Source organism: Polypterus senegalus, chromosome 15 (assembly GCF_016835505.1).
Source record: "Polypterus senegalus isolate Bchr_013 chromosome 15, ASM1683550v1, whole genome shotgun sequence".
Taxonomy (NCBI): domain Eukaryota; kingdom Metazoa; phylum Chordata; class Cladistia; order Polypteriformes; family Polypteridae; genus Polypterus; species Polypterus senegalus.
The window spans coordinates 5,322,465-5,342,798 of record NC_053168.1 but is presented as its reverse complement, the minus strand read 5'-3'; the positions used below and the strand labels follow the sequence as shown (position 1 = coordinate 5,342,798).

Genomic DNA, 20,334 nt, shown 5'->3' with positions numbered 1-20,334 from the left:
TTGTAAATAAAACATACAATAAGCAGACATGTAGGATTAAACAGTAAGGCTTCTTCACAAATTCCTGTTTTCCTCAGAGTACTCTAGTAGAGCGGTGTCCAACTGCAGTCCGGGTTGGCTGCCATGGCTGTGGGTTTTCATTCTTTTTCCCTTCATTTTAATAGGCCATTTTTAAGGATTCCGTCCTCTGAATTGATTTGTTTGTTTATTAAATGGGAGCCAAATGAGATGTGAAACGAGCAAACACGTGACCAACTAAATTGGAAAAACAAAACTCCAGCCAGTATAATGAGAAGCCAATTTCTCATTGTTAATTACGTCCGTTAGTTAATTTCACAGCTTGTTGCTGCTCTCATTCCGCCACAGCAGACAATTTCCAAAACTGTTGGTTTTTCTGTTTTTTTTTCCCCCCTTAAGAGCATGTTTTGATGAGCTGAGAGATCAACCTTACCGAGACCTTCACCTTTCTTTACTTTTAGATATAGTGTGATGGGCACTGGTGAGCTGGTCATGTGGCGGCTTGTTTCGTGTCTCATTATTATTTGGCTGCTAATTTAAAAAAAAAAAAAAAAAAAAAGAGAGAAACTAAGGGATCTATACTACCGGTCAAAAGTTTAACACCACCTCAGTGTGATGCCGAGGTGTCACCTGCTGCACTCTGGTCCCAGTCCAAGCGGTTCGTTGTGTGGTGGGTTTTGGCAACATGTGATCAGCAGTTTAATGTCAAATGTATCATGAAATCATGGTATAGAATAATGGCAAATAAAACAAAATAAGTCAAGGAATCATAAAATGTACAAAATGTTATTGAAATATTTGCGTCATCCAAGTAGCCTGCTCCCTTTGCCGATATAACAGCCAAACTGGGGTAACCCTTTTGCTTCAGAATGCCAGTCTATGCAAGTCACCAACTCTGCCTCCAGCAAAAGCAGCACAGGACCATCACACTTTCTCCTCCATATTTGGCAATTGGTGCCACACACTGAAAAGCCATCCTGTCACTAACCTGACGGCGCACACAAAGACCCTGCATTAGGAACCGAACATTTCAAATTTGGATTCATCACTCCATTAAGACTTCCTTCCAATCTGCAGTAGTCCACAGCCAGTCTTTCAAGACCCTAGTTTGTCCTTTAAGGAATGGCTTTCTTATTGCCACTCATCCTGTCACACCTGCAGCAAAAAGTCTTGTGCACAGTACAAACGGACACAATTTTGTCGACCTGCATTGTTAAGGTGTGCTTGATGCAGTGGAGGTGTACGATGCCTGTGATCACGTAAGCTGGTGACCAGAGGTGGGTAGAGTAGCCAAAAATTGTACTCAAGCAAGAGTAGCGTTACTTCAAAATAATATTACTCAAGTAGAAGTAAAAAGTAGTCATCCAAAAAATGACTCAAGTAAGAGTACAAAAAGTATTTGGTGAAAAGACTACTCAAGTACAGTGGACCCTTGACTTACGAACTCACTTCGTTTGCGAGGGCTGGTTGTAACTCCAGTTGGTTGTAAGTCAAGACTATTTTTCCCATAAGAAATAATGGAAATACCCATAAGGCGTTCCGAACCTCCCACAGCAACACTTGCTTAACCTTTTCATAATAAAAAAGGGTTGTATAAATGTGCATAATTTACCAAAACACCAATCATTTTTCTAATGTACTAACCAAAAAGTTATAAAAAGTGCGTAGCCAACCAGAAACAACAATTTCATACTGTACTCACCATTTAATTTAACATCTTTGAGCTGCAGGAAGGGAGGAGGAGGAGGAGGAGAATGAAACAGAAGGTGGTTATTGTTTAGAAGGAGCCTCCTTATGCAAATCTTTTCTTTGTAAAATTGTCGAGATGGTGGATTTCGACATGCTGCACATATTAGCGAGATCGGTCACATGAACACCACTCTCATATTTCCGCACAATTTCCTTCTTAGTTTCGATTGTGATCGCTTTCTTTACCTTCTCTTTCTTCCTTAGCAATTATGCATCTTGTTTGCCATGGTCTTAGTGAATTATAATTTATCTCTAGATAGATAGATAGACTGCATTGACCGAAATTAAGTCCACAAACACATGTATCAGGGTTCCGACTGACGCTTACGAATGCTCTCAGCTGTTTGTTTATAATCGCACAAGCGGATACACGTGACCGCATTTGGGTCGCAACGCAAGACGGTGGTCGTAAATCAAGTTGTTCGCATGTCAGGCCGGTCATATATCAAGGGTCGACTGTACTGAGTAACTGTTTGATAATAAACGGATTTTTTTTTTTTTTTTTTAGAAATGTTGTAACAAGACAGACTAAAACATAAAATTTGCAAATTCTGCTAGTTCCAAATAAAATGAAAAATGAGTAAAAATAATCATCATTACAAAATAAAAGATGCACAAATAACACCAAAGTTCCAAATCTCAGTTTTCACAACAAAGCTTTTGAAGCCGATACCTACAGTAGGTAACGTATGTCTGAACAGTGCAAACTACTTACAGTGACAAGATATCCTGTACACCGACAGTAGGATACTGCATATTCACTTGCCCTCTAAATCGCACAGCTAATAGAAAACAACATTAGAACAAGGCAGCTTGTGCACATACAAAAAGTCTAACCTTTACCTCGACTGTCCGTGTCCGTGCATGTTGGGTTAAAACGTACTTGTTCTTCACTCGGTGACGTGATGGTTAAGCTTCAGCAGGAGTTGGCTTTCATTTTTCATGTACAGTGGAACCTTGGTTTGCGAGTAACTTGGTTTGCGAGTGTTTTGCAAGACGAGCTAAAATTTTGAATAAATTTTAACTTGATAAACGAGTGAGGTCAAGCAATAAGAGTAGCCTGTATACGCTTTGTCTGCCGAGTGTCACATGACAACAACTAAAGCTGATGGTTCTTCTCTCTCTCGCTGCAGGATTGTAGGCAATTTTCAGTCGGCGTGCCTCACTCATATAGTCAACATCCGTACAAGCATATACGGTTTACTACAGCATTGTGACCACGTGTGTGTGTGCTGTGACGTGCGAGTCCCCGTCTTGCACCCCAAAACACGAAGCTGAGTCTCAATACTTTCACGACACCATCTTTATTCAGCTTGAAACAGGAACAGCGCGGTTATTTAAGACAGTTCTTCACGTCGTCAATTCGCACACTTCTCGATGGTCCGGGATTTTTCAGGTGATTTTCTATGTAATAAACTTAAGTTATAGCATAATGAAAATTGCATAATTACATCTGGACCACCCTATAGTATACACAGACATGAATGACGAGGATGTCGCTTCCACCTGCCTGCCTTAAATACAAGACATCTTCCTCTGTAACTTCAGTTCTATTTTGGACTCAACTCTGCACACATCGGTGCAACTTATTTTGCCTTTTTGCAGCCAGGCTTCAAGTATACGGTTGGCTGCCTTTCCTTCCTGTGTGTTGAGGCTATTTATTTCACAGTGTGTATGTTAACACAATGACTCGAGTATGCTTTCATTTAGCTCAACCAAATTTTGCATCCAAGTATTAGGTACAAAATGTAGAGATCTAGCAACTTTTGAGCTATTGCCACCAACCGGAAGTAGTACTTTACTTTATGAGAAGGATTTAGGCATCATAGTGGAATCAATCAGAAGCCATTGAGAAGGTGAACAGAATGTCAGGTTATATAGCGCCTTGATGTGTGGAGCACAAGTCACAGGAGGTTCTGCTCAAGCTTTATAACACACGGGTGAGGCCTCATCTGGAGTCCTGGGTGCAGTTTGGGTCTCCAGGCTACAAAAAAAGACATAACAGCACAAGAAAAGGTCCAGAGAATAGTGACGAGGTGGATTCAGGGCTACAGGAGATGAGGGATGAGGAAAAATTTAAAAGAGCTGAGCCTTCACTTTAAGCAAAATAAGATAAAAAGGTGACCTGACTGAACTGTTTCAAATTATGAAGGGAATTAGTCCAGTGGATCAAGACCATGACTTTAAAATGAGTTCACCAAGAACATGTGGACACAGCTGGAAATTTCACACAAACATTAGTGAAAAGTCAAGCAAAATGACACCTTCTATTGGCTAACTAAAAAGATTACAATATGCAAACTTTCGAGGCAACTCAGGCCCCTTCTTCAGTTAAGATCTAATTGATTGATTACATCTCGCCTGAAGGGGCCCGAGTTGCCTCAAAAGCTTGCATATTGTAATCTTTTTAGTTAGCCAATAGAAGGTGTCATTTTGCTTGACTTTCACTACCTTCATAATGGCCAACATGGATCAACACCCTAGTACTACACACAAACATTAGGAAGTTTTTCTTTACACAAAGTAGGCTAGACACTTGGAATAAGCGGCCAAGTAGTGTGGTAGACAGTAAGACTTTCAAAACTTGACTTTTTTTTTTTTTGAAAGAAATCAGTAGACAGGACTGGCGAGCTTTGTTGGGCTGAATGGCCTGTTCTCATCTAGTTTTCTAATGTTTACCATTTATTCATGCAGCTGCAGAGTCAGATTTATTCAACTTTACTTTCATAATAATTGTTTGCGGGTTGGAAAACGACTGACTGACATTATTAGATTTGACTTGTTCTTGATGGTTCATTTACAGAATATAAAAATATAAATCATTGTCTTGCGGTCTACTACTCAAATATCTATCCATTTCTATATCTGAGTATGAGAGAAAGTCGAGGGGAGACCTCTACCAATTATTTCCCCAGTTTCTGCTAACCTAAACTTTAAAATGAAACCTCGGACAGTTTACTGTTTAAACTTTTCACCATTTTAGGTTATTCGTTTAGGTCTTCAGATTAAAATTTGAAGAAAAAGTGCGGTGTTCTAAAACTTTTGCCTGGCAGTGCACACAGACACCATGCAAAATATGATGCAGTGGCACTAGCTAATGTGCCACCATTCCAGTTATGCCCAACATTAATAAAGACTACATTTTCTGTAAAAGTTAATAATTTACACTGTTAAGCATTGGGATTTAAATGCACATTAGCCTATTTCAATGTTTAGTGTTTTATAATGATACAGACTCGCATGTTAATATTTGACTTGCAGTCTAATTTATGCAACCCACATCTCTTAACAGGAACACTTAAAACATTTAGACATGGTCAGCACTTTGACGTGCTTCAGAAATAAATAACTGCTGAAAGGCATTTTCTGCATCGTTGTCAATTAGCTTTTTTCTTATGTTACTCATTAAAAACTGGCCCAAAAAAGTTTCACTGAAAATGTATAAAATCTGGTCCTTCAGGAAACACATCCAGACATTCTCACCTTGTTGGGGTTTTACCTTACTGCTTTTGTGCGCAGGTCTTAGTCGGAGGCTCTCGGCCTAAATTCATTTGTGCCAATTCAGCTTCCATCCATCGATTATCCAACCTGCTATATCTTAACACAGGGTCATGGGACTCTGCAGCAGCTAATCCCAGCCAGCACTGGGCGCAAGGCTGGAAAAAATCCCGGGCAGGGCACCAGCCCACTGCAGGCATACACACACACACCTCCCAAGTACACACCAAGGACAATTTAGGATCACCAATGTACCTAACCTGCATGTCTTTAGATTGTGAGAGGAAACTGGAGCACCCGAAGGAAACCCACGCAGACACGGTGGAGAACATGCAAACTCCATGCAGGGAGGACCCGGGAAGCGAACCCAGGTCTCTTAAATGTGAGGCAGAAGCGCTACCCACTGCGCCACCGTGCTGCCCCAATTTAGCTTTAATCCATAAATTGTACACAAAACACATGCAAAATTATTGAGCAGAACTACCAACTACCTGGTGGGGAAAAACGACATTTGCTTTTTGATTCTGTACGGGTCTCACCTCAAAAGGATGCCAAGGGCAGTGGAGAAAGTCTGGTGACAATCAGCAAACACAGGCAAACTTGAAAAACAGGCACTTAAAGAGGATGATGATGATGGTACTAACACTACAGCACCACAAAAACTACAGAAGATAAGGATGCTATAAATCTTTGCATGTATAAAACAAATACCAATTTCTGATTTTTGTTAAAAGTACATTTTCAGTTATTTAGGTGGTCGACATCAGGGGAATGCAAATCATTAACAAGTATATACACTTCAGCCTGAGGCAGTGGACTGCTAGGAGTTTTAACCCAACTCTCTCCATCTCCTTGCAACTTTGATTTATACTTCCTTTCAGTTGGGTTTTAGTCCATTTCTTTCTCAGCTCTAGGTCTCGGGGTCACTTTTGCTCTACTGTACATTTTTTTCCTCAGTTAATACTGGACCACCTCAAGGAACTGCCTGGTCTCCCTTTCCTGTTGCCCGCCTACTCAATAGACTTCCAGCACATTACCAGCGCTGGCCATCTACAGAAATGTTTAGGTGAATCGTCCTTCAAAATAATGAAGAGGATTCAAATGTTGTGTAGGCCTCTGCCTTATGGCGCAAGGACAACAACCTGCAACACAAAAAAAAAAAAAGAAAAAAAAAAGGCAGGTGGTGGACTTCCAGTGTGCCAAGTAGCCTCTTACACCAGTGGCCATTCAGAGGGATGATGTGGAAAGGGGTACAGTGCAGAGCTACAAGTACTTACGGGTTCACATGAACGACAAACTCGACTAGTCAGACAACAAACTGGCAACTGGACATGAAGGACTGGAGCAAACTGGACTTGCTAAGGAGACTCGGATTTTTTGAAGTGTGCAGCAAGCTGCTGGAAATGTTCTACCATTCCATAGTAACCAGTGTGGTGTTCTACACAGAGGTCTCCTGGGGAAGCTACCGGAGCTCAAAAGAAGCACAACGCCTGAAGAAACTTATGGGGAAAGCCAATGCCATTATAGGGCAAACCATGGACCAAAAAAAGGATTGCGACATCATGAAAAATTTATTCACAGGTTCATTCCACTTACATATTTTACATATCCAAAATGACTTGTAACATTTATGATAACCACCACAATGTAGCAGGGCCAGATAAGTGTTGTTTGCACCCAGTCGCGTCATGTCACAGCACCCCGTTTAAACTAATATGTGCCAGTTTAAATGTCACCCCCGTAATGAGAAACGGAGAAGGATGTTGCAGGGAGGCAGAGACCCCTGGAAACGTCAGGACCGGAGTTTTGCCAGTTACATCCGGCGTGTTATTATTTAAAAACAGTCAGGAGGGACAGAAGAGAGAGAGAGATTTCAACTAACAACAACCGATCATCATTTGTCTGCCTTTATTTACATTGCACCTTTTTCCCAGTTTGCTTCTCATACAGCCAGAATCGCCAGAAACCATGGGGTTGAGCATTTTCTGCCATAACCGAGGAAGCACGGCAAGATTGATTCTCCCAAATAAAAACGGAACAAACACAATCATTTTGAGCAGCAATCAGTAATTTGGACAGTTATTTACCCGGACTCATTTTCACGTTCATTAACATTTCAGTAATCATCCATTGGCATTATTTGTATTGTGTGTTTGTTATACGTGTGCAGGGGCAAGAGAGGTTTTGTTATTGTATATGTGCCGTTTTCACTTTGCTGGTATGGTGAAGGGATAGATGGAGAGATATTACGTCGGGCATTCGTCTTATTGCATCCAATTGTGTTTTACATATCTGATTTTGTTTACTTGTGTTTAACCGTCGACTGGGGGGATATTTGTCAGAGGTACAGCCTGGAATAAGTAGGTTCTCCTCAGCAAGCCATTAAAACAGTGAACTCAGCGGTTTAAGACTGAAATAAGCAATTAAGGGTGGGGAACCTTAACAAGAGAGAGACCACTAAAACGAAGTATCAGAATGTCACTTGAGCAATAAGAGCTTCATCAGCAGTAATGGAGTTCTCATTAAGAAACCTGGGTTGGAACAAAAATCTGCATGCACTGTGGTCCTCCAGGATCGACATTGCCCACCACTGATATTCTAACCCACGGGTGTCGAGTTCCAGTCCTGCCATCTTCTTAATTAGTGACCGTTTTTTGCTGCCGATTATTTCCTTTAATTGACTTGACTCAGGCCCCTTAGTGGTTTCTTTTTCTTTAATTAGCAGCCAAACAATAATGAGACACAAAACAAGATGCCACATGACCGGCTCATATATTCCCATCACATATCTGAAAATAAAGAAAGGTGAAGGTCTCAGTAAGGCTGATCTCTCAGGTGGCGTTTTTAGAAAAGAAAAAAACAGAAAAACAGTTTTGGAAGTGTTACGGCTCTCATTCTGCCACAGCGGACAAGCCATGGGATTAAAGAACGAGTTTAATTTACAGCAAAACTCGGTTTCTAATTAAGAAACTGGTTGGAGTGAAAGTGGTTGGAGTTTGAAGCCCCAATTTAGCTGGCCATCTATTGGCTCGTTTCACATCTCATTTTTGTTTGGCTATCATTTAATGAAGAAAGGAATCAATTCAGAGGGCTGAACTCTTCTAACTGGGCTATTAAAGTGATGGGGAAAAAGTTAAATTAGCAGTGAAAACTGGTCACCGATTAGGAAAAGGGTGAGAATGAAAACCTGCAGCCACTGCGGCCCTCCAGGCCTGGAGTTTGACACCCCTGTTCTAACCTAATCTCCTTTTGTCCAGTTGAGGGTCTCGATCATAACAGATTTTACTTTGGTCATCTGGCAGTGTCTAATTCAATAGTTTTCATCATGCTAACTTCCCAATCCTTATTGCTTGTTTTAAGACAAAAACACTTTAATGGGTCATCTGTCTTTTGTGATAATTGTTCTTATTTTTCATTCGCATTCAGAGCCATAAAGCAAGTGGTGAGACATTACTGGATCTCGATAAATTGCCTCAATACCGATGTCATTTACTGCAATTCTGAGTCAGCGTCCCCTCAAACACCTATGATAAACAGACTCACCTAGATGTTCTAAAATGTTTACATATGTAAATACTTCATTACAAGAACAACAACATCAGGTGCTAGGAATTTGCCTGCCTTAAGGACATGCAAATAAAACTTCAATACAAGTCTACAATCCCATGCCTGTAATTTGAAAATTCAACAGTCTTGGTAAGGCTGCATTAATTTTTTTTAAGTGTCAGACCACAATGACAGCACATTTTACCTTTTTACACCCGAGTGCAATTTAGGGGGAAAATATTGAAATACCATTTTAAAATCATTTTAAGTTTCCAAAGCAAATCATAGAAGCTTTGTGAAATAAATACACACACACACACACACAAATGTGACAAAATTATTTCACCACCTCTGAGCTACAATGGGTATAGAAAAGAACCCCCCCCCCCTTCGAAATGTTCCCATTTTTTTTTGCTTTACAGCCTTAAACACATACACCAATATTTTTTTCCAGCTTTACTTACTCAATGCAATCTACAACATCCAAGTGAAAGATATCACCGCTACAGTTCAGATGGGGGGAGAAAAAAAAAAAAATACCCCAAACACAAGGAATACTGAGATGAATAAAGGATCCTCCCCCCCATACTCACTCTGGTGTCAGTGCCCACCATTTCCATTGCGGTTACTGGCTTCCTTCCACCTGTGATCAGTTGTAATGAGTGTGATTAGTGAAGCTGTTCCTGGAGCCTTCATTCCCTTTCTTGGTACTGCAACTGACAGCAAACTAATGACTATGGGTGGCAGGCCACTTTCAAAAGATCTCAGGGACAGAGTTGTGGTCAGACATAAGGCAGGAGATGGAGACAAAAACCATCTCAAAGGCTTTATCAATCCCAAGGAGCTCAGTAAAGTCCATAATAAAAAAAAAAAAAAAAAAAGTGGCGAGTGTTTGGTACTACTAGGACCCTCCCTGGATTCAGACGGACGTCACTTCAAACTGGATGGAAGAGCAAGGAGGCAACTGGTAAGAGAGGCTACCGAGACGCCAAAGGCCACTTTGAAGGAGTTACAGGATTTGATGGCAAAGAGTGGTCATTAATGGTGTGCATGTGGCAACAATTTCACAAGCGCTCCACAATTGTGGTTTGTTCAGGAGGGTCGCAAGGAAAAAGCCACTTCTCAAGAAAGGCCACATTAAGGCTCGTTTGAGATTTGCCAGAATGCACCTTCAAGATTCTGATGCCAAGTGGAAAAACGTCTTATGGTCAGATGAGACCAAAATCAAATTTGGCCTCAATACCAAATGGTACGCCAATACAGCTCACCATCCACAACACACCATACCTACAGTAAAGCATGGAGGTGGCAGCATCCTGTTGCGGAGGGCCTGGGGCTCTTGTTAGGGTAGAAGGAAAAATGGATGGGGCAAAATACTGACAAAAATGCTTGAGGAAAACCTGCTACCCTCTGCCAGAAAGTTGAAGATGGGCAGAATGTTCACCTTTCAACCTGACAACGAGCCGAAGCACACAGCAAAATTGACCACACGGTGGCTGAAGGAGAAAAAAGTGAATGTCCTTGTGTGGCCAGTCAGAGCCCAGACCTAAATCACATGGAAAATCTGTGGAAAGATCTGAAGATAGCAGACGACCAACACCATCCAATGAGAGAGAGGCGCGCGCGCGCGCGAACTAGCGAGAGAGAGAGAGAGAGACGCGCACAAGAGAGAAGAACCATCAGCTCAGTTATGATCACATGACGTTCAGCAGACAAAGTGTATCCATACTACTCGTATTGCAAGACATTGCTCGTTTTATCAAGTCAAAATTAATTAAAAAAAATTTAGCTCGTCTTGCAAAACACTCGTAAACCAAGTTACTTGCAAACCGAGGTTCCACTTGTGTATATTATTTATCAGTGTTATTTGTTAGGAAAATTGATTTTTATGTTGATATTTTTGGGGGTGCGGAACAGATTAACTGGATTTCCATTATTTTCAATGGGGAAGTTTGTTCTAGATATGAGAAATTCGCTATACGAGCTCAGTGCTGGAACGAATTAAACTCTTATCTCGAGGTTCCACTGTATTAGGCACAAAATGTAGATTTCTATCAACTTTTGAGCTCTTTCCATTAATGGGAAGTGGTACTGTACCTTTTATTCATGGAGCTGCAGAGTTGGAAACTTGTTAAGGGTAAATTTCACACAAACATAAGGAAGTTTTTCTTTACACGAAGAACGATAGACACTTAGAATAAGTGACCAAGTAGTGTGGTGGACAGTAAGACTTTAGGGACTTTCAAAACTCAACATGAAGTTTAATTGGAAGAAATAAGTGGACAGGACTGGCGCGCTTTGGTGGGCTGAATGGCCTGTTCTCGTCTAGAGTGTTCTAATGGTCTAAGGTTTACCGTTTATTTATGCAGCTACAGAGTTTGAACTCCTCTTTTAAAATAACTGTTCAATATATTATTAATTTGATGGTTCTTTAATGTACATAATATATAAATACGGTTTACTCCAATATCCATCCCCATATTTGAGTATATGAGAAAGTCGAGAGAGACCACTCCCGATTCCCCCCCCACCCCCAAACCCATTACTTACACACAAGGGTAGAGCGTCAATGCACGATTGGCTCGCTCAACAAGCTCCTTGCGTTAAGGCCAGCAAGGTTTCCACATTTTCCCCATGAAAGACCCTAACAGCTGCTACATTGTAAACCATGTTCAGGCACAATAAAATTTATAACAAAGGCAAGTTTCTTGAAATGCATTTACAACGATAAGTGTGCCAAGCTTAACTAAAAGCAATTCCTTTTTGATTTATGTTCAGAGAGTCAATCTTGACAACCCAAATATGTTGAGAGGTGCCTACAAAAAGATAAATCTGTTATAAAACTTGAAGTAATAATTCGGACACGGTCATAATACCTTCCCTATGTACACAAGTATATGAAGTATGATGGATGGCTGGGTTCCATGCCTGGCCGGGAAGCCCCTGCTAAATATGTTCCGGGGGAGCAACATTGGACAGCTCAATATCTCCCCCGGGACGCTTGGTGGCAGCCTCCCAGGCCGACGAGGATTCCCCAGCCTCCCACCTGGCTCCATGGGAGATGGAGTCTTCCACAGCCTGGTTGGGAGCTGGGATGGCCGGTAGGGGGTGCTGCAGAGTCTCAAGAACCCGGCTGGACGAGTCATCAGCCCCACCCGGAAGTGCAATTAGGACCAGGTGGTCAAACACCTGGAACACTTCCAAGTGGGCTATAAAATGGGCCAGCCTCCACCACTCAAAGGCCTGAATTGGGAGGAAGAGCACGAGGTTGCCTGGGAGGAGTGGTGGTGCAAGGTGAAGAGCTGTTGCTATTGTGTGTAAAGTGCTTTGGGACTGTGTTGGGCCTGTGGGACACGGGGAAGACGTGGCCCACGGCTGAAAAGAAAATAAAAGCTTGTGTTATTTTACACATGCCTCTGCGTCAGTCTGTGCCGGGTCGGGCGCCACATAGCGCCTTTATCACAGAAGTAATGGACACAGAAGGGATCACTAGTGAAGGCCAACTTTTTCCATAATACAATCACTGAGGCCAACAGCCACTCTGACCCTTATTTGTGTTTCTTTGTACACTAACTGAGGGTTTACACGTACATCCTGGGGTCAGAGTATGGTTACGATTTCTTTGCTCCACAAAAGGGAAACACACAAAAAAAAAAAGAGTTTGCCGTTTCACCTGGCTTTAAAAGACACTGCCACAGTTCATCCACATAGGTTTAGTAGGAAGCCATCAAATTGAGACAAACCTCAAACAAAAAAAAATACTGTAAGGAAAAACAAAAAAAAAAAAAAAAAAAATCTGTCCAAGTCTCAGGAATTAGACAGGAGCAGACGGAAATCTAAAATATACAATAAAGCTTTACTTTTCAATTTGAATACAGCAGCATTCACCACATTTACAGAAATACTCACATTTCATCTCCATCTCCTTCATTTCCTCCGGAGCAATTTTGAGTTTATCGATATATTCTCCGATTACGTTGGCCCATTTCTGTAAAGAATCTAAAGCAGTCCATGGTCTTGACATGTCAACAACCAACATTACTAAAGTGTCTGGTAAGGTGCTGCATGGTATTGCAAATTTCTGGAGTCCTTTGTGGTAGAGATCACCGTCCAATATCCAAGCGTTACAACGAGTATGATCTACGGAGACAGAACCATTACTATAGTGTGCAACACAGGGGAGGGGAAAAAGACAAGATAGAGATAGATAGAGATAGCTAGATAGAGAGATAAAAGTTATGGTTCAGATTTCAACCCCTGTAGCTACATAACAAAAGTATCATGTTTTGTGGCCACTTACCATCTCTGTCCTCATCATGTACAGTAAAGTACATATACTCCAGTCCTCTTCCTTTCATGTATTCATCAATGCCTTGCAATCTTGCCATCAAAGTGGTTTTGCCAGCACCATCTTCCCCTAGTGGTAAACATGTCATATTTCAATGGTTTAGGTAAACTTAACACATGAAATTACAATAATTTTATAAAATTCTACAGTGTTACATAAAGGGGAAAAAATTGGCCAATTGTTAAAGATAAGTGGATCTTTACAGCCGATTATTCCCGTTGCAAAAAACATTTCCCATAATGCTTCAGCAAAGTAACGGCATGTGCACACTTCAGCGTTTGTGCAAATCACTAAAGTAATGACAACCAATAGCAAACTGTGTACTGGTGTTAGATCCAGACAATATATTTTCGAATGGTTTAATGGCTGGCATATTTATTATAGTGCATGGATTTCAGGTTATGGTGAAATGTTCACTTCCATTGGGGACATGCTGTAAGGAAAAAGCAGTCATTTACTACAAAGTGTGGCATGCGGCTGGGGGTGGTACCCAGCCAGGAAGCCCGAGAGGACCACAGGAGAGCTTATGCCTCCTCCAGACCACGAGGGGGCGACCGCCCTGGTTGCGTTGGGGGACCATGGGTGCAGGGTTTGGAAGCTCAACCCTGTAGAGGCCCCGTGGTCACCGCCGGGGGCGCCCTGGTGCCTGGAGAGCCCTGGACCTCAGCACTTCTGCCACACCCATAAGTGTCGGGGGTGGGGGGCATGGGCTGGGGATGAATACGACCGGGGACACCCGGAGTGCTTCTGGGTGTTCAGCCAGCACTTCCGCCACACAGGGGAGTGTCGGGAAGCACCTGGAGCCCATCCGGACATGTATAAAAGGGGCCGCCTCCTTCCATAAGATGACAGGAGTCAGGCGGAAGGGGACAAGAGTCTTGCTGGAGAGGAGTGGAGGCGGCCTGAGGAACAGAGGCACTGAGGAGAGAGGCCTGGACTGGGGGACTGGTGCTGGAGCACTGGGTTGTGCACCTGAACTGTAAATATTATTGTATATAAATGTGTGTGTTGGGTGACCAAACATTGTCCGTCTGTCTGTGTCCGGGGCTTGTTCCACAAAAGTTATACTATTATTTTTTTAATTCATTATTTTTTAATTTATTTTTTTAAAAAACAGTAAAATTCTGGTAACCCCAGCTGCCAGTTATTTACCGTAAATTTAACAGTTTTTTTTTTTTAAATTGTGTATGGTTAAAGAATAAAGAGCAAGGCCATGAATACAAAAAGGACAAAAACCATGGAGACTCTCCGCTACAGTTTGAGCAGCCTGAAAGTCTAGGAATGACCTCCACAATAGAGCCACTAATCCTTTAGATCAAGACAAGCCAGTTGAGATAGCTTGGCAAATCAACGGGGAATGTCATTTGGGCATCTTAGACACTGCCCACTAGAACAAAACCCAGTGTCAGAAACCAGATATGCCACAGAAATCACCTCTTCTAGTCTGCCTCTGAAACCTCCCAGAAAGACCTGCTCTGGTCTGACAAGACACATCCAATTTGAAAATGAAATGACATGAAAAACAGCCTATGCAAAATGTACAATTTATGCAACCGATAAAACTCAGCCCAAATATTATGTATCACACAAAGCAAATTCACAACAGCATTGGTTTCCTTTATGTGCCACTGGAGAATTTCAGAATGGAATAGACTGGAATATGAACACGGCACAGTTCTGCACACCAGCTTACAACTGCCCTGTCTGCACAAGTCATTTTTTTGATCAAAGAGCTCTCCCTTTCTGTTTACGCAGCACTCTGAAAGAAATTCTGCACAAATCTGAGGCGCAAAACATAAAGACAGCGGTGAATGGAACCCCAGCACAACCTAATGAAGCTACAAAAAAGAAATTAAAAATTCTTAATTTAGTATTCTTTTTGAAAACTCAACACTCCATCAGTAGCTCTGCCCTTGTTTGCTGTAAATTCAAGAGCGTAATTAAGGAAGCTCATGAAATAGCATCAGTCTCAAAGGTAAAAGTATGAATTACAACAGGAAGATAGTCATCTGTAATTTAAACTTATAGTCACGAATATAAACGTATACTCCTTAGAGGTGGAGATCTGCTCTGGAGAGAAGAGGAATGAAGGTCAGTAGGACCACCAAGACACAATACAGATATGTGAATGAGAGGGAGGTCAGTGGAGTGGTGAGGATGCAGGGAGCACAGTTGGCGAAGGTGGAGGAGTTTAAATACTTGGGATCAACAGTACAGAGTAATGGCGAGTGTGGAAGAGAAGTAAAGAAGAGAGTGCAGGTAGGACGGAGAAGAGTGTGAGGAGTGATTTGTGACAGACGGGTACCAGCAAGAGTGAACACGGGGACACTGTTGGAAACTTGTGAAGGGTAATTATTTAAGTTTTTCCTTACATTGAGAACCAGAGACGCATGGAGTAAGTGACCAAGTAGTGTGGTGGACAGGAGGACTTTAGGGACTTTCAAAACTCGATGTTTTTTGGAAGAAATAAGTGGATAGGACTGGCAAGCTTTGTTGGGCTGAATGGCCTGATCTTGTCTAAATCTTTCGAATGTTCTAATAAATCCCAACAGTGTTAAGAAGCCATTAAAGAAGGCTTCCAGACTGTCAGGTTATGTAGCACCTTTATGTGTGGAGCGCAAGTCCATATGATTGATAACTTTATCAATTATCATCATTGATTGTGAAGCTGGTTGGAACAAATCTAACAACCTATAGCCACAGTGAGTCCCCAGGATCAAGTTTGGGACCCACTGCCTACACCATTGTTGAAAATGAGAGCGTTTGACAAACGATATAAGCTTTGGAATGGTGGTATGCTATAGTACCCAGAAAGCAAAGGAGTGAAGTTATTGTACTGAGGCTTTATGAAGGTCTTGAGCAAAGCATCGCCATGTTTCTCAGTTATATGGAAAGAGAAGCTGGACATCAAGGGCAGCAGCAGATTCCCCCGCGACACATGTCACTACATTAAAAGCGACTGGGCACCTGTGGTGGATGGGTTGCAGACAACAGCACTGAATGCCAGTCTTCATTATCTATATGCAGAGCTGCCGAGATGGCAGGCTGTCGTTTCATAAAACCTTTCAAGCATGTGCAATGTACCGTTCCATTGTGTGACCGCATCAATCACAAATTTGTGTGTTGCCAAGTCCAATAAAACGTTGCTTCTCTTTAAGCCTGTGGCTAATTGTACTGCTGCGGTGGAAAAAGTTAACAGTGCGCCACACCCAGCCAAGCAAGCAGGCGACAGTATGAATTTTCAGGGAAGCCTGAGACAGCAAGATGACCCGACATGAAGTACCGCCATAAGCTGTACCGCATGGATCATATATTAGTGGTGCCGTCAGTCACAATGTCTTGTTCTTTGTCTTTTACCTTCCATTCATCTCACACTGCTGTCAACAACCATCAGCTCTAGACCTTAGATTTTAAAATGCTTCCTTTTGACCGAGAAGAAACTGCGAGGACACCTTTTTTTAAACCACTGATTAACATGTCTTCAGTTGCTCACGTATAGCAGTCATGTTTAACATGTAGAATTACAGAAAGACACACAGTGGGAAGAGTTATCTTTGAACTTAAACTAATTCAAGATTTTAAAATGTCCAGTAGTGGAAAGCAATGCGGCTAACAGGTTAGTTGAAGTGTGTCTGCATGGAGAATCATAACACAAAAGGTTACTGAAAAGCATTCTCTCCTTAAGAAGCAATATTCGATTAACACTCACAAGAGGATATAAATGTTTAATAAAGTAGATGTCAATGTATTGCATTAAAACAAGGGCCCCCATAATATGCATGGACTCTGATGTGGCAACACATACAGCAGGGAAAAGTAGTATTGAACATGTCAACGTTTTTCTCAGTAAATATATTTCTAATGAGGTTATTGACGTGAAAATTTTCACCAGATGTTGTTAACAAGCCAAGTAATTCACACATACAAAGAGATAGATACAAGTGCATAAATTAAAGTGGTGTAATAAAATGGAATGACACAGGGAAATCAGTGTTGAACACAATAACTGAAATGTATTTAATACTTAATAGGAAAGCCTTTGTCGGGAATGACAACTTCAAGACGCCCCATGTGTGGAGAAACGAGTCATATGCATTGCTCAGGTGGGATTTTGGCCCCTTCTTCCACACAAACGGTCTTCAAATCTTGAAGGTTCTGGGGACTTCTTCTATGAACTTGGTTCTTCGGTTCTTTCCATAGAGTTTCAATGTGACTAAAGTCAAGTGATTGACTCGGCCATTCCAGCAGCTTTAATCATCATCTTTATTCTCTGAAACAAATTGAGCGTTTCCTTGGCCGAGTGTTTGGGATCCTTGCGTCTTGCTGAAATGTCCAGCATCCTGGTAGATGGCAGCAGATTTGTATCAAGAATGTCCTGCTACATTTCTCCATTCATCCTTCCTTCAATTATATGAAGTCTGTTCAGTGTTGGTGTGATGTGCAGCACCATTTCTCCTCCAATGACATCCAAAGAGTTCCATTTGGCGCTCATCCAACCAGACTCATTCTCCCAGGATTACATTGGCTTGTCCAAATGTTGTGAAGCAAACTTTAAAACGAGCTTCAACCTGCTTTTTCTTCAGCAGTGGAGTCTTGCATGTTGAGCAGTGTACATAGAGGCCACGGTGGTGTAGTGCATGACTTACTGGACTGGTCTTTGTGAAGCTCTTGTCGAGTGGTCCTTGGCTCTTGGATAACTGTTCCGATTATACTTTGGACTCCTCTGTCAAAAATCTTGCAAGGAGTACCTGGTGACATGATGTACTTCCCACTGCTCACTGGAACATTCAGAAGTTTAGAAATATGTCTGTCACTAATGCCAATGTGGTTTTGCAACACTAAGGTTGTGAAGGTCTTGAGACAGCTCTTTGCTTTTACCCATCATGAGATGCTTCTTCTGCGACATCTTGGGAATGAGAAACCTTTTTATAGGCAATCATTTAGGACTTAACCAGCTGATATTCATTTGCACCGATAGGGGGCTATCAGGAATGACAGATGTCAGCATGCGTTCTTGGCTTTCCAAGCCTTTTTTGCACTTCCTTTTCTTCATGCGTTCAATATTTACTCCCTGTGTCATTCCACATACTGTACATGTATGGACTTATTTGGTTTGATTTTTTTTTTTTTTTGCATGTGTGGATTACTTGAGTTGTTACCACTATCTTGTAAAAATTTCATGTCAGTAGCCCCATTAGAAATATATTTACCAAGACAAACATGGATACGTTCAATACTTAGTTTTCCCGCTGTATATTTGATAAATTATGGTGATTTTACAATGAGTGCAGTGCTAAGATTTTATTATTATTAAAAGAGCAATAGTATTTTGTTTAAAATCTTGCAAATACTGAGGTTAGCTGTTCATTACTAATCAAGTATTGCTTCTTAAATAACATATCCATGGAATGACATGTTATGTTATGAAGTCACTATGTAGACACCCTTCAAATAAATAGTTACTGAAATTTTTCGTATTTATGTTCTCTATGCATGATTAGGTAATCGCTAAAAAAAAAAAAAAAAAAAAAAAAAAAAAAAGAAGAGCCAGCGCTTAAAATATTCAATCAAGATAAAATCGTTATTGAATAGAATCTGGACATCAGTGCTAATCCCCAGCCCTCCCGAGACTCCGCTGCAGCTCTCTGCACCGGCATTCAGTGAAAAACACAATAAACCACCAAACTGTTTTGCATGGATACCGATTTTGCAAATTGCCTTGTGATATGTATTACATCAAGATCTACATAAAATAAAGGACTGACTAATTGCAGGCTTCACACCAACCACTTTATGGTGGTTTTAATCTTAAGGAGAATGGTTTTTAAAAGTGCATGAAGGAAAAACAAGAATATGATAAAGCAGCCAGAAGAAAAAAGAGAGGTGGCAGGCTGAAGACAAGCTGGTGGGCAATCGTTAAGCCCCCTTCCCCTTTAAGCATTAAGTACTACACAAACGTTTCAATTAAGACAGTAAGACGGGATTAAACCGTGCAGCCCCGCATTTTGCGCAGAACATATGTGCAGGTCAATCGAGTGCGTGATGGAAGTCGCTGCGAGCGTCCATCCCTAACGAAACTGCTTATACGTAATAGAAAAGGAACACCAGTTTAAATATCTCGTCTTGGTTGTCTGATGCGACAGGTTTGCTGAACCAGACAGACAGACAGACAGTGCGTGCACCGCAGCAGTGCGCTATAATCACATCACAGACCGGGCTGTACCACCAAAACCGTCACATAGCATTACTCACCCAGAATTAAGACGTTCTTCCCGGAAGGCAGCTTGGAGCGCGAGTGCGTGGTGACCTCACTCAAGATAGAAGACCTGCATATCAAGAATCATAAGTCAACAATTATTTATGGTAAATGCATATCATAACGGGAACTGTCATTCATTGAGCTGCTCCAACGGTGACACACGGCGGAACCCAAAAGTGAACTTCTCTTAAAGAAATGAAAAGCACAGTAACAAAAGGACGTGCATACCATAAGTTCTGTCCCTCATCATCACCACCACCTTCTGTCACTTCCAAGGCGCTGTTATTATTTATATTAGAAGTGGAAGACGCCGAGCCAGTTCTTCCGAAGGCGGCCATCTTTACTGGCGGTCTAATGTTGCGGCTGAAGCGGGCGGCGGTTTATTGACCAATCAATAGTATGGATCCGCCTCAAGCGACACAGCCTTGTCCAATCAGCAATTACACAGCAAAACCAAAAGGAGGCGTTGCCTTCTGATCACGACTTTGACTAAACTGCCAATGGCTGTGTCTGTTAAAATCATCTGACAGCTGTTTGTTTATGTCTCAGTCCAGAGGTAATTCGATTGGCTGAAAAATCCTCCCTTTCATTAATGATTGGTTAAAATCGTTGTCATTCACCACTCCACGTTGGTTGATGATAGGGGAGGATTAATAAGGACGTCAATATTACCACGTAAAACATATGCAGTTTATTTAAATACGTTCAGCTATTTGTAGGCGTTTTGTCGCAGACACCCGTAGGTCACGAGGGCGTCAGTTAATACAAAAATCAGTTTCTTTTCCGAACTGTTACACTTTTGACGAGTCAGAGCGAGAGACTTGCTGAAGGAGGACCCGGATATTTATTTGCATACCACCTGTTATCTGAGTGTGGCATACGGACTCCACCTGTCAGCGCTTTATTTCAGCAGACC

At 41.7% G+C, this 20,334-nt stretch overlaps 1 protein-coding gene across 2 annotated transcripts in view; it reads right to left on the bottom strand.

Moving 5' to 3' along the window:
- Positions 1 to 19,797, bottom strand: part of dync1li1 (dynein, cytoplasmic 1, light intermediate chain 1) — a 61,089-nt gene extending 41,292 nt beyond the window's left edge. The window contains exons 1-4 of one of the 2 annotated variants that reach the window (XM_039736532.1): positions 19,647 to 19,797; positions 19,412 to 19,485; positions 13,112 to 13,228; positions 12,721 to 12,951 (exon numbers count right to left, since the gene is read on the bottom strand). In XM_039736532.1, coding sequence (XP_039592466.1) covers positions 12,721 to 12,951; positions 13,112 to 13,228; positions 19,412 to 19,485; positions 19,647 to 19,756 — 532 coding nt within the window. In that variant the 5' untranslated portion in view covers positions 19,757 to 19,797. The remainder of the gene's footprint in view (positions 1 to 12,720; positions 12,952 to 13,111; positions 13,229 to 19,411; positions 19,486 to 19,646) is intronic. The other variant, XM_039736531.1, reaches the window with a different exon arrangement.
- Between the last annotated feature and the right edge of the window lie 537 nt (positions 19,798 to 20,334).